This window comes from Octopus bimaculoides, chromosome 6 (assembly GCF_001194135.2).
Source record: "Octopus bimaculoides isolate UCB-OBI-ISO-001 chromosome 6, ASM119413v2, whole genome shotgun sequence".
NCBI lineage: Eukaryota > Metazoa > Mollusca > Cephalopoda > Octopoda > Octopodidae > Octopus > Octopus bimaculoides.
The window spans coordinates 2,829,706-2,843,332 of NC_068986.1; the positions used below are offsets into that span (position 1 = coordinate 2,829,706).

The 13,627-nt window shown below is 38.0% G+C and overlaps 1 protein-coding gene across 1 annotated transcript; it reads right to left on the minus strand.

Moving 5' to 3' along the window:
- Positions 1–2,314: 2,314 nt before the first annotated feature.
- LOC106875293 (uncharacterized) lies at positions 2,315–13,221 on the minus strand. Its single transcript, XM_014923383.2, has 5 exons — positions 13,112–13,221; positions 11,027–11,205; positions 7,804–8,004; positions 6,151–6,372; positions 2,315–2,522 (listed from the first exon to the last, which is right to left on the minus strand). The coding sequence occupies exons 1-5, from the start codon at positions 13,161–13,163 to the stop codon at positions 2,334–2,336; spliced, it is 843 nt and encodes a 280-aa protein (XP_014778869.1). The 5' UTR covers positions 13,164–13,221; the 3' UTR covers positions 2,315–2,333.
- Positions 13,222–13,627: the final 406 nt, after the last annotated feature.

Sequence of the window (13,627 nt, forward strand, 5' to 3'; positions counted from 1 at the left end):
CAGGAACTGACGCGCCTGCTGGCACGAAACTTTTTACGCATGCGCAGGAAGGGTGATGTCATCTTCCTCCCAAAGAATTTTGCCAACATGGTATTTGTTTTGGCGAGAAAAAATAAAGTCAGATACATTTTGAACACACCTCGTATATTTAGTAATACGCTAGTCTTAGGCAAGGTGCCACTTTAGGTGACTTGGGCTAACCACGTGTTTAGCCCAAGTCACCTTGTAAGTTAATTTGATAGATGGAAAGTGCAGAAACCAATGTTTTGTATGTGTATGTGTGTGCGTGTCTTTGTGTTTGCACTCAAACTGTTGACAACTGGCGTTAGTTTGCTTGCGCTCCCGTAAATGAATAGTTCAACAAAGTGAACGACAGAACAAATATCAGACTTAAAGAGTAATACTGGGGCCTACTTGATTCTGGTCATGCCCTAATCTGCCTATAGTTTAATGAGCGAAGCAGATAAAAGAATAAAAGACTATGAAAATGTATGAAGAATTAATACAAAACAAATAGAGCGAATAGGCGAACAAGAGTACACGAAATATAGTTTTTAGTTTTAGTGAAGAGGAAAATTGAGTGAGTTCGGTGTCTCACTACGAAGAGACATCCTTATTAGCTGTTTAACTGTTTTTCGCTATATGCTAGTCAGAGGAGAAGGAGGAGGAGAAAGAGTGGGATAGCGGCCATACACTTTTGCAAACTCTCTCACATAGGTGAAACTGATGCGGTTGATACTCATCCAGAATACCAGAAAGTCAACGAGTGCAGGACATAGGGTCCAAATGTTTGTAGCAGAGTAAACTCAGCCAGAAGCATCCAGAGGACCAAGTAGTGATGATAAGCTCGTTAACACTGCCATCTATGAATAAAAGCAGAGGCTAACTCAGTGAATTAGAACGTTTTCTAATAACGTGAATTTGTGGGCTCTAACCTCATACACGCGGTAGTGATGGGGGTTTCTTTGGGTGATATTTCGAACTTCAAGTACGAGCAGTCAAATGCCATTCAAACCGCACCACGCCGTCTTACAAAACTACAGGGCACATTAGATAATGCAGTTCTACATACCTCTAAAAGACGGAATGGTCACGACTGAAATACCTTTGATTATATGTCTGTTAATAATCATCAAGATTTCTGTTTCCATAACAGGATCAAAGGAAGGCATTTAACTAATGAAATCAATTCAGCACATGGCTTACCTTTTACCTTTTCAGTCATTAGACTGCGGCCATATTGGGGCTCCACCTTGAAGTGTTTAGTCGAACAAATCGACCCCAGCACTGATTGTCTTTTTTTTGTAAACCTGGTACTTATTCTATCGGATTCTTTTGCTGAACCGCAACGTTATGGGGATGTAAACAAACCAACACCAGTTGTCAAGCAGTGGCTGGGGACAAACAGACTTTTGTATATATATATATATATATATATATATATATATGTATGCGCATATGTGTATGTATGTGACGCTCTTTCAATTTCCGTCTACCAAGACGATTGCCCAAAGTGCCACGCTGTGGGACTGAACCCGGAACCTTGTGGTTGGGAAGGAAACTTATTATCACGCAGCCACACCTGCGTTTATCCTGGGAAAGATTAAAAGACAAAGTCGGCATCATGAGGGATTGAACTCAGAACGTGACGTAATAAATGCCTTAAAATGTATACGTAGCTCTATAAATTCTGCAAGTAATAGTTTGTAGATACCTTGTATTTACTTTTTATTGTTTTCCAACCGTCAACAATTGTGAGAACAATTTGGAAATATATGACCAAACTAAAGTATAGAACCAAACTAAAGTATAGAACCAAACTAAACTCAAGCGCTTAATCAATTAAAAACTAATGTTTTTATTTATGAGTAATTTGCGGACAGTAGATTAGCAAACTCGTTAGAGCTTCGGACAAATTGCATATGTGATATTTTCCAGATCATAGCGTTCTGAGTTCGAACCCCACCGAGGTCAACATTGCCTAATAATCCTTCGAGTCGATAAAATAACGTACCAGTCAAATATTGAAGTCGATTTCGTTGCCTATTCCCCTCCCAGATTTTTAACTCCATACCTACGTAAGAAATGATTACTATTCATTTCGATATTTAGCTACTCTAATGCAATATGAATTTATGGAGAAGAGAGCAATCGATTCAATCGACCCTAGTATTTAACTGGTATTTATTTTGTCAGGTTCTGAACTCAGAACGTGAAGGTATGTAATTAAACATTGCATGCCGTTTTATCTTTCTTCTCTCCGATTCTGCAATTAGACTTCTCTTTTTTTTCTACTGTAACGTAGAACCTAAAATGGTGTATGATATATAGTTTTATTCATTAAACATTTTCAAAGCTTCGTTTGTTGCTCTAGTTTTGGTTGATTGTTGTAATTTCGCAATAATTGATTCATTAGGTACGAAGATCATTGATTGATATTGTCCCCTGATTCCGCTTTCATCCTTTTGCATAAATAACACCGCCTTAGACTTTCTGTAAGCAAACAACTGGATACGGAATAACTGCAAGAAATAATTAAAAGACATTTTAATGAAATATAAAATCTTAATAAAAATTCTTGGGAAAACAACATGAAAGGTTTAGTTTTTGAAAATATTTTATGTCAAACGACCAAAATTAAACAATGGGACATAGAGACTTAATCCAGTTTAATACCATATTCTGACCCTTGAGTATTTTTAGCGGAGTCCCACTCTGTTGTAAACCTTCAGATCAGGTTTCCGGTTTGAGGATATTTTCCTCCTCCCTCCCATCAGTTTCGGAAGCCCTGACAAATAAAAAAGGTCTTGAGCATTGCTCCTCTCTTCTATCCCAGTCATAAAAAATAGCCTCTCAAAATTTGGATAGCTGCACCCTATGGTCTTTTAACGTTCAGTGATCATGTAAGAATGAAGCAGGAAAAGCTAAAATTCTACTGAGAGATTGAAAGAAAAAAAGTCTTTTTATTGGCCGAGTATGGAGGAAGAGGTTGTATTTATGGCCTTAGATAGCCTCGCTAAGCCATGACGCGATTAATGTTCTTCTTCAACAGTATGAGTCGACTGCTGCAGGAAAAATATAGGCTAAGAAGGAATACCAGAGAGCTGAGGTTCTGAATAGGAAGGAGTGTGAGTGATGGTTAATGGACACACAAAACGGGTTGCGGAGAAGAATAGAGATGAGTATATCGAAAGTGACTGAATGTAGATGACACGTGACCAGCCAGTTCTGAGAAGTAAAAGCTATTACATTAGCAGCAGCAAAAGATAGATAAAATAAAATAACACGGCATATCTGTGCGTCGGTGCCTATCAGTCTTTTGGCAAGTGACTTCATGTTAATCACTCAAAGTGACGCTTTATATAGTTTATCTACACCAAATAAAACATCCTGTAATGTATAACAACCAGACATCATGGCGACCTTTGACATGTAAAACAGTCCAAATTATGATAAACTCTTAGAAGTTTGTAAGAAACATTGTAAAAGATCAGGAGATAAAGGTGATTAAAGTATGTTCAATAATTTTTCATGATCTGGAAACAAAATTTGAGTTCATCAATGTAATTTTATCTTTGTTGAGGGTGTGAACTTCTCCGTAGAGTTAATTTCTGATAATTTTGATAACCAGAGTAAAATGAGTTTGTTTCTAATTCAAAGTTTTCATAAATAAGGAATATGAGTTTGATGTCTTTAGATTAGTGAGTGCGTTAAATACTTTTGAATCTCATGCTCTTCCTGTTTATTTCCAAGAAGGTTACGAGCTTACAAACCTATATGATTAAAGGCATGCCATCCATGGCAATCAAATCTTCAATTTTCTGACCTAGTATATCTAAGGATACATTCTCCAATGTTTAATTTCCTTTTTTTTTATCTGACGCAAGAATTTCTAAGCAAAGTTATTCGTCGATAAACTCAATTTCCCATTTCTGTCATTCAGCTTAGATCCAGATCGAATCACCACAGCATAAATTCTCGTCGTCTGTATTCTAACTAATATACAATGCGTCGATACTCTTGTACCTGTCACAGATTATGTATTCCAAGCGTTTCCTTCTCACATTAATGCCATTACTAGTATCTAGAACTACACACACTTCTAGAAGGCTGATATCATCAATCACGCTTCTCTGAATTTCTACATACAAGTGTCATCCATGTGTAACGTCCACTCTTCACATCAGACGAGCACCGTTTCGACGAATATATATCTCGAATACACAGTGGAAGGTTATATGTGTTTCGACAAAATTCAACACCTTCTCACAAGAGCCCACGCAACTCAAATAACAGATACTAAATAATCTTTACGATCATGTAACACCGAACTCGTCAAATTTAAGTCATATGGACTACGTTTGGAGCGTTGTTGAAGGAGAGACTAACCGACATCTTCACAATACCATAGCTGCACTGAAGGCCGCCATTGTACAGGTGATGTCCGACATGAAAAAGGAGCATTTAGTGAAAGCACGACAACGATTCTTGTCCTAGATTGAAGCAATCTACGAAGCTGAAGGCAGATTCATAGAATAAGTTTTGCAAGAAACCACAATGTACAGCCAGTGCAGGAGTGGCAGAATTTCTTGGTTTGGTATGGAATGGAGACATCTATTGATTATGTGGCTGGATAGAGTGCTGATCTTTGTTTAAAAACCAATAGCATGTTCTTCAATGTTTGTAAGAAGTAACAGTTCATAGGTAAACACCATAACGATGCAATTCTTTTGGTAATATTGATGGAATCAGATAACTACTTCTGGTTCCTTGGCAAATTAGCGAAGTGTTTCAGAAATTCTTATCAATTGATATATGTTGATCAGAATATGCAGGAAGTGGTTTATTGATTTTCTTTCTTTTGAATGAGAGTGCTACATAGAGTATATGTTTTGGTGAGGGCAAGTATTGAATGCATTTATGGAATAAGAGGGTTTTCGTGCGTGTGTGTTCTGTAAATAAGTTGATGGATGTATTTCTGTCGTTGACGAGGAATCAATTGTTTGATCAACTGAACGACCTGTTCATTCAATTGAAGTGATAGTGGCTGAACCCTCTTCAGGCATATGTACCCATAGCGTAATTTTTTAGTAGAATCAGTGTAACACAGTGTGTAACAAGGGTGTACTGATGAATTACGGGTACAATCCGACTGACTGATTTCTATAAATGTTCCTTCTACCCAATTTTAGTCGCAAAATATGGGCCGATTCAGGAAAATGATATCTATTTAATATGCTAAGCAGCGGGATCGAACTCAAGACATCGTGTTTGCAAAGCGAATTTTTTAACCATTCGGCTGCGCCAGTAATTCAGTAAATTGTGAGTCTATTAAACGCATCAACATCTACACGAACTGGCTCAAGATCTGCAAAAATTGAAACTACCAATACCACACTTGTGTGCCGAGAGTGCTGCTTTACTCCGTTTCCGAATGCATTAATCGGTGTCTCATCAGGCGGTGAAGCAGCTCTGTAGGTGTTTCGGACCATCACCGTCTACTAATATAAGCAACAGTAGCACGTGCTTTGATGAGTCGAATACTGCACCTTTGGGTCAGAGGTTTCTAGTATCCTCATTGCTTGTTCGTGCTGTACCACTCAACTCCTCTCTTGAGTAAGACGTAATGGCTTGATGTTTCAGCGGCTTCCGACAGTTTTTTAGCAACATCTTATCTCATCCTTCGCAGACAGTCTTTCTTCACATAAAGAGTAAGTTACTGAATGTTATAGATTTTGATAGTTGAGGGGAGTTAAGAGAGTAATAGAAGACAAACGAGTAATAGAAGATATAAAAACCAAACATTAAACTAATTCTTTGTGTCTGACAGGAATTGATGAGCATGGTGGATTTAAAAATCATGATCATCATGTCTCTTTCTCACGGAGAGGGAGAGAGAGAGAGAGCGAGAGAGAGAGAGAGAGAGAGAGAAATAGATAGGATAAAATGTAAAGTCAACTCCAATTAGTTGAGATTTGAAATCAGAACCCAGACCAACGAATTTTAAGTACTATGAGGTTTGGAATTCGGCACTTTCGACTTTTATGGCAATGAATGAATAAATAAAATAAAAATGAAAAATGAAAAATAAGAATAAATAAAATTTAAAAATAAACAAAATGGGGGAGTATTTGTGGTTTTAAACATTACCTTGAAGTAGGGCTTATTTAAATCAGGGTAACGAAGGACACCCATATCAACGACACTGCGTTCAACGTAATGATTTCGGAGAAGGACACTACGAAAGCCTTTGATCTTTGCGCCAGTAGATGCTACGATATTTGCATAGTCAAGAATTTCGATCTTCGTGTCAGCTAATACGTCTGGGTCATCAATAAGTTCATTTGCAAACCAGTCAGAAACTTCTTCTACCTGTAAGAGAGTAGCATACACAATTAAGTGTGTGTATATACATACATACATGATAAATTTTTATTCAGCCGACCCGCTAATTGCAACAGCAGTGGTTTTTCAATCGGTCTCTTCCTATATCAGTGACAACATACACGCATACATATTCATAATACTTACATCTTATATATAAATGGCAATTTCTGTCTGTCTGTGTGTCCGTCTATCCGTTAGTCTGTTACCATCTTGGTGCCTAAACCAGGGAACCAATCTTCACCAAACTTTGTATACATGTTGAATTAACATCCACCTCAATTATAGGCTAATTGGATTTCAATAAAAATCGATAATTGACCGACTATGGGGGTTGGGCTATTGTGCGATAAAATCATCCTTTGCATCCTTCTCTAAACCTTGTACACAGGCCGCCAAGCTTCTACACACTAGTTGACTTCCGACAATTTCAAAATCTCGACTAACAGAGAACAGGATTGGCTCTTCCTTTTAATTCCAACTTTCTTTTATTCTTATCTTCTCTCTAGGAAAGAGACAGCGGTGGCTTTGCTACGGCTCATTTGCATGATTTTTAGAAGGAATCCATCAGGGCCAGTAGTTGAATTCAGGTTTTTCTCATCTAATGCCAGTATGACATCTTTTTTGTTTATGTAATCAATCTCCAGTGCCTCCCTTTTGTGGGTAGAGTGACAAAGAACTCAGCTGGTTTGCTCACCTGCATGAACTCTAGAAGTGGAGGTGGTCAAAATGATTTTGAATATTTTATTACTCGTAAGGTTTCCCGTGAGGGAGTTGTCTTTGGGAAGAGTGGCCCTACCCTGCAATTCACCGAAGCAGTTTCTGTGGCAAATTTGAAGAAGGCTTTAGGGTTTGATTTTATTGTCTATTATCCATGTTTCTTTGTCTGCTCTTTCTTTTTATGGGAGGGTTGCAGATTTTTCTCAATCTCCTCCAGTTATTTTCGGGCGGGATCTTTCACTGCTTTTGAATTGTTTGTTTAGGTGGTTTGCAATCTTTGTACATCGTCTCATAAGAACTTTCCTTTCCCAGGGAATTCTATTCTTGTGAACAGTGGCCTTTCTCTCCGGAACTGATATGTAGAATATAGCTTGCGTTACGGACTTGAATTGTTCAAGTTTCATATCGATGTCAGATGTGAAGAGACATTTAAGCCAATCCTGTTTGAAGATACATACATACATAGTGAGAGAGAGAGAGTGTGAGTGAGTGTGTGAGTGAGTGCGTGCATGTTCCTGTATGTGTGTGTGTGCGCGCATGCATATGGCTGTATGTGCGTGCGTATCTTTTTGCGTACATGCCTGCGTGTGTGTATATGTATGTGTGTCTGTGTATATGTATGTGTGTCTGTGTATGTGTATGCATAAGTATGAAGCAAAAAATATAGGCAGATCGCTTTTAAGTGATGAGAAGACTTACAATTCCTTCCTGCTTGTCACTGGTAGCTAGACGGTAGTCACTGTAGCCTAGGTATTTCTCTCTGAAAATTTCAGTGGAATTGTCAGGAATCAGAAGGACATTTTGATTCATGAGAGAGACGTAATCTTTGAAAGTAATTATTCTGTTGCCCATGTTTTCTCTCACAGTTTGTATGCGTTTGTTGATTCCAGCTATGGCGATCTGTAGAATAGAGACAGTGAAGACAAAAAAAGAGGTTAATAATAGTATGCATCCACATATCTCAATTTTATCTTTTTATCTTTTATCTTTCATCTTTTTATTGGCTCTAGTTTTGAGACTGCGACTATCCTGGGGCACCGCCTTGAAGGGTTAGTCAAACAAATCGACTCCAGGACCTTTTTTTAAAGCTTTGTTCTTATCTGTTGGTTTGTTTTGCTGAACCGCTAAGTTACGGGTTCGTAAACAAACCAACACCAGTTGTCAAGCGGTGGTTGGGAACAAACACATAGACACACACATACATACATGCATACACACACACACACACACACACACACACACACACACACACACACACACACACACACACACACACACACATATATATATATATATGCATATATACATACATAGATACATATATAAATATATATACATATATACATAAATATATATATATACATACATATATATACATACCTATATATGCATGCCTATATATATATGTACATATATATATATACATGCTTATATATATATATAGATATATATATATACATACATACATATATACATAGATATGCATATACATACATATATACATAGATATACATATACATACATATATATACATACATACATATATATACAAATTTATATATATACATATACATATATATATCTATATACATACACATATATATATACCTACGCACACACACACACACACACACACACACACACACACACACACACACACACACGACAGGTTTCTTTCAGTTTCCGTCAACCAAACTTACTCACAAAGTTTTCGTCGACTCAAGACTATAATAAATTAGTAAAAGCCACTTGCTCAAGGTGCCACTTGCAGTAGAGCTGAATCAAAGTCCGCACGGCCAAACTTAAAAAGCAATAGACTAACTACCAAACTGACTGGTAGAATAGAGACTGGTAGAAAAAGAGACTGGTAGAATAAGCACAGTAATGGGAGGTGGAGTAAATTTTGATGAACAAACCGGGCTTGGGCATTCTGTCTCGACCAGCGAGCTGCATGAGGCATGGCTCATCATCAAGCGAGCCGCACAACAAAACAATTTTCAAGGTAATTTTACGTTAGGCGTGCCACTGAGAAAGTCCCACGAGCCACTGTTTGCCCATGACTGGACTAAACCATTGCAAATGGTGTTCCAGCATGGCCGCTGTTCAATGACTGAAACAAAAAAAAAAAAGAAAAGAATTCTCCATCACTGACCTAATTAGTGTCATTTTGATGTTTAAAGTAATTAATTCTCTTAAATCTTGGTTAATTGTTCTTTTAGCGTGTGAGGAAATCATGTTTACAAACTTTGGACTTGTGTGTCTATTGTTAATTTTCTCTGGCATTCAACTGCCCTTTGCTTTCATTGTTTTCTCCCCACTTCTCCACCCCGCAACAGACGTGGTGTCTAAATATCTAACAATCCCCACCCCTTCAGTGTTTCTTGATATCTCAAACGAGTGTACGTGGTCATTTAAAGAGCCACTTGTTCACATCTCGTGAACCTTGGATGATCAGTGGCGACAGAAGACTGATAGAAACCCTACAAGTTTTAAGAAGAAAAATATATTTAACTAAATCATTGATCCATTTCCTTTTTTTCGTTTGTATTGGTATAACTCAGCAGATTTTGGGATTAAGTTAAAACTTGTACTTGTTTCAGTCACGAGACGACGGTCATGCTGGGACACCGCTTTGAAGGATTTAGACGAACAAATAGACCCCAGGACTTTTTCTTAAATCTGGCAACTTATTCTATCGGGGGTATTTTTTTTGCTGAACCACTAAGTTACGGAGAGGTAAACAAACCAACACCGGTTGTCAAGCGGTGGAAGGACACACACATATCATGTACAGATATTCTCTCTCTCTCTCTCTCACACACACACACATATATATATATATATATTCATATATACATACATTTATGGATGTATGTATACACACATACACATACACATACACATATATACGAGGGGTGTTCATTAAAGATTTTCCCTGACCCACTTCCGGTTATTTTAGGAAACGGAACTTGAATAGATATAACGTCACTACATGTCACATTGTAAATTGTAGCTCTCCACTAGGATTCGTTTGTCTTTTACGGCTGCTGAAGTGGACTAAGGTGTTATTATGGACGCAGTTGAATGCAGATCAGTGAACAGGTTCTTATACTTGAAAGGTCGTGCACCGAAAGAGACTATCGATGAGATGAAAGAAGTTTATGATGACGATGCACCATTATACAACGTAGTCAAGCTGTGGCATCGCCAGTTCAAATGTGGTCGGACATCCGTGGAAACTACTCCTATTCCTGGACGACCACATTCCGCCATTGATGATGACACCAGCCATAAAGTGGAACGCCATTTTGGATCTCGCCTCTCACAATATAGAAACATTTCTCATGGCACCAACCGACAAAATGGAAAAGGCACTGCCCACGATGTCATGGGAGATGCGCTGGAACAGCCACTCTGACTCACGGGGCTCGCAATTGTGGACAACAATTTCCGCTCCGGTAGCAGTGAGTGAACAGGGATATGGTCCGAGGACCAAGAATACCGGAGGTCTCAACTGCCACAGACTCGACTATAAACCTGAGTTCGGCGGGTTTTGTGCTCTGAAGGTAAAGTGCCAGAACAAATGCCGTCAAACATTCGGTTCAGCACGCTGCCTTCATTTACACTTATTAATCACAATATTGTTTTCAAATGTTGGCATAAGGCCAGCAATTTCGGGCGAGGGGGTAAATCGTTTACATCGACCCCCAATCCTGAACTAGTACTTTTTTCGTCGACCCCGAAAGAATGAAAGGCAGAGTCGACCTCGGCGGAATTTGAACACAGAACGTTCAGAGACGGATGAAATGCCGCTAAGCATTTTGCCCAGCGCAGTAATGATTCTGCCAGCCTGCTGCCTTATATAATATCAACAATATTAAAAAGAACAAGTCAATATGATCAAGAGATAAAAGACGCTTACCAGTAAATTTCTGTCCATATTTTTTATGGTTTCGTTATTAAGCTGTCCATAACTAGCTGCCAGGCTACAGTGGTAAGGAACCATTTCCATGTCCTCTACATCTTCTGTTTTTGATAATTCTATCATTTTACGAGCCAGGGCAACCACAGCACCAGTCGTGCTGAGACCTGCAGACGAAGCTGTATAAAACGAGCAAGAGAATATTTTATTTAATAATGTATGTTTATTAAAAGTATGTAAATGGATAAATTCGTTTGGCTGAACTCATGCTAAAATAATACTTTTAATTTTTGGCACAAGGTCAGCAATTGTGATAAGAGGAGATATTCGATGACATCGAATTAAGTGATCGATTTGTACTTATTTTATCGAACCTGAAAGGATGAAGGGCAAAGTCAACGTCGGCAACATTTGGGCTTTGACGGAATGTTGCTACGCAGTGATAGTTCTGCCAGCTCGTCACATTCCGGACCGAATATTGTTTCCTACTCTAGGCACAAGGCCCAAAATTTTGAGGGAGGGGGACAGTCGATTAGATCGACCCCAGTACGCAACTGGGACTTAACTAACCCGAAAGGATGAAAAGCAAAGTCGACTTCGGTGGAATTTGAACTCAAAACGAAAAGACAGACGAGAAACCGCGAAGCATTTCGCCCGGCGTGCTAACGTTTCTGCCTGGTCATCACATTCAGAACCGAATATTATTGATAGCTATTGAGTCGAGTCTAGAGCAATGAGTAAAGAATTCGACCTCGGGAGGAATCTTTTTCTTTTTTGAAAGGTTTGGGGTCCACACCAAAAGGCTTCTCCCATAGCCTTCGCAGCTTCTCATTCAAAGGAACCGTTGAGATCGATTTAGTTAATGAACAACTAAAACAGCTACAAGTTGATACTTGCGAGGGAAACAAGGGCAAAAGAGGGAATTGAGAGGGTTATTATATGAAATGACATTATCGATGGATATTTGGGTAACAAGAATGTACGTTTTCTGAGCAATGGTTCACTGTCATCGTCATCTTCACAATATTTGCTGCTGTCTCCAAGTACATCTTCATCTACTATTTCTTCTATCTTAACACTTGATGTCTTTGACTAAGCAACATATAAAATAAAATAAAGCAGTTAAAAATAAAGACATACTTTACAACACAAGATCTATTTTAGTTAAAGAAGTGTTAGGAAGAAAATAAGAAGTTACGTTACTTTACTGAATCGAAAGGCATAGTTTCAGCGAAGGGGCTTTGCTGATAATGTCATCGTGACTCCGACTTTGAAGGGCAATGTTGTGTACGGCAGTGGACTTTGAAATTACATCTCAACATTTGAAGACAAACCAGTTTAAAGTTAATTTCACTATATTACATGTGTGGTGCTCTACCGTCACCCACACACCACACAACACACATGCATTCACACGCACACACGCACGCACAAACACGCGCGCACTCACTCACGTACGTACGTATACAAACACATACACAAATGCCGTTGCTAAGTAACAAACCGTAGAGTGCAATTGTTTATTTAGGCCTGTCCAGTACTGGATGTCTTGCTGGTGTTATTCAGCTGATCATTGACTTCCTGGTTCCTTTCGGCCAGTAGATAATATTTTACATGTGTCACATCAGGAACAAACGCGAATAAAATCCCATGTACAATAGGAAAAGAATGGACGAAACAAGAAATTCCTTTGGCTTTTGACGGAAATACATTTTTATGTTTTCACTTGATAACAATGTGGACAGAACTGGATTTTTTTTAAACAATAAAAAAATAGCTAAGTAAGAAATTATAGATATAAACGAAAAACTTTACGGGAAGACTTTATAAAACAATACAATTCACCACAGTACGAGATATGGTATGATTGGAACAAAAGTTCGATGGGGTGCCTATTGGTGGGTCGACTACCTGGGTGTCATAAGGCTGCTGGAACAGGGTTGATCGAGAGGTTATTCAACAGCAACGAAAATAATTATAATGATAATTTTTGAACAGCATTTGTCACGTATTTTTTTAATTATTACAAAGGATTGTTGGTTATTACGAAGGATATTAATAGGGTTTTCCTCATCATGTACTTACCATTTGAATAGGCAAAGGACGACAACAGTAACAGCGCAACTATGAACTTCATGTTTGCCTTCAGTATCGCGTATGTTTTCTGTAATGAAACTGGACGTTATTTTTATCCGTTTATATTATTTAGACAGATGGTTATTTCTCAAGAATGTTTTAACTGAGAACAAAGATGCTAGTAATAACACTGTTAAATATAAACAATATATTTGGAGATATGTTAGATGTGGGAGGATGTGGGGCTTCATAATAATAATAATAACAACAATATATTAGTCTAGTTTAGAAATAAAATTACCGAAACGACATTGTATAGAAGACCAACTGGCATGTGTTTATTGTCACATAGACTGCATTATACGCAGCACTTTTAACGTAACTTTCGAGCAAAATTAATTATTTTATCCATTAAAATTCTTTGCACATAGCTTCATCGATAAATGTTACTTTTTTTGTTGCGTGTGCTTGTTTTATACGGGATAATTTAGGTAATGCATTAGTTTTAGTTTAAAGGACTGTTAT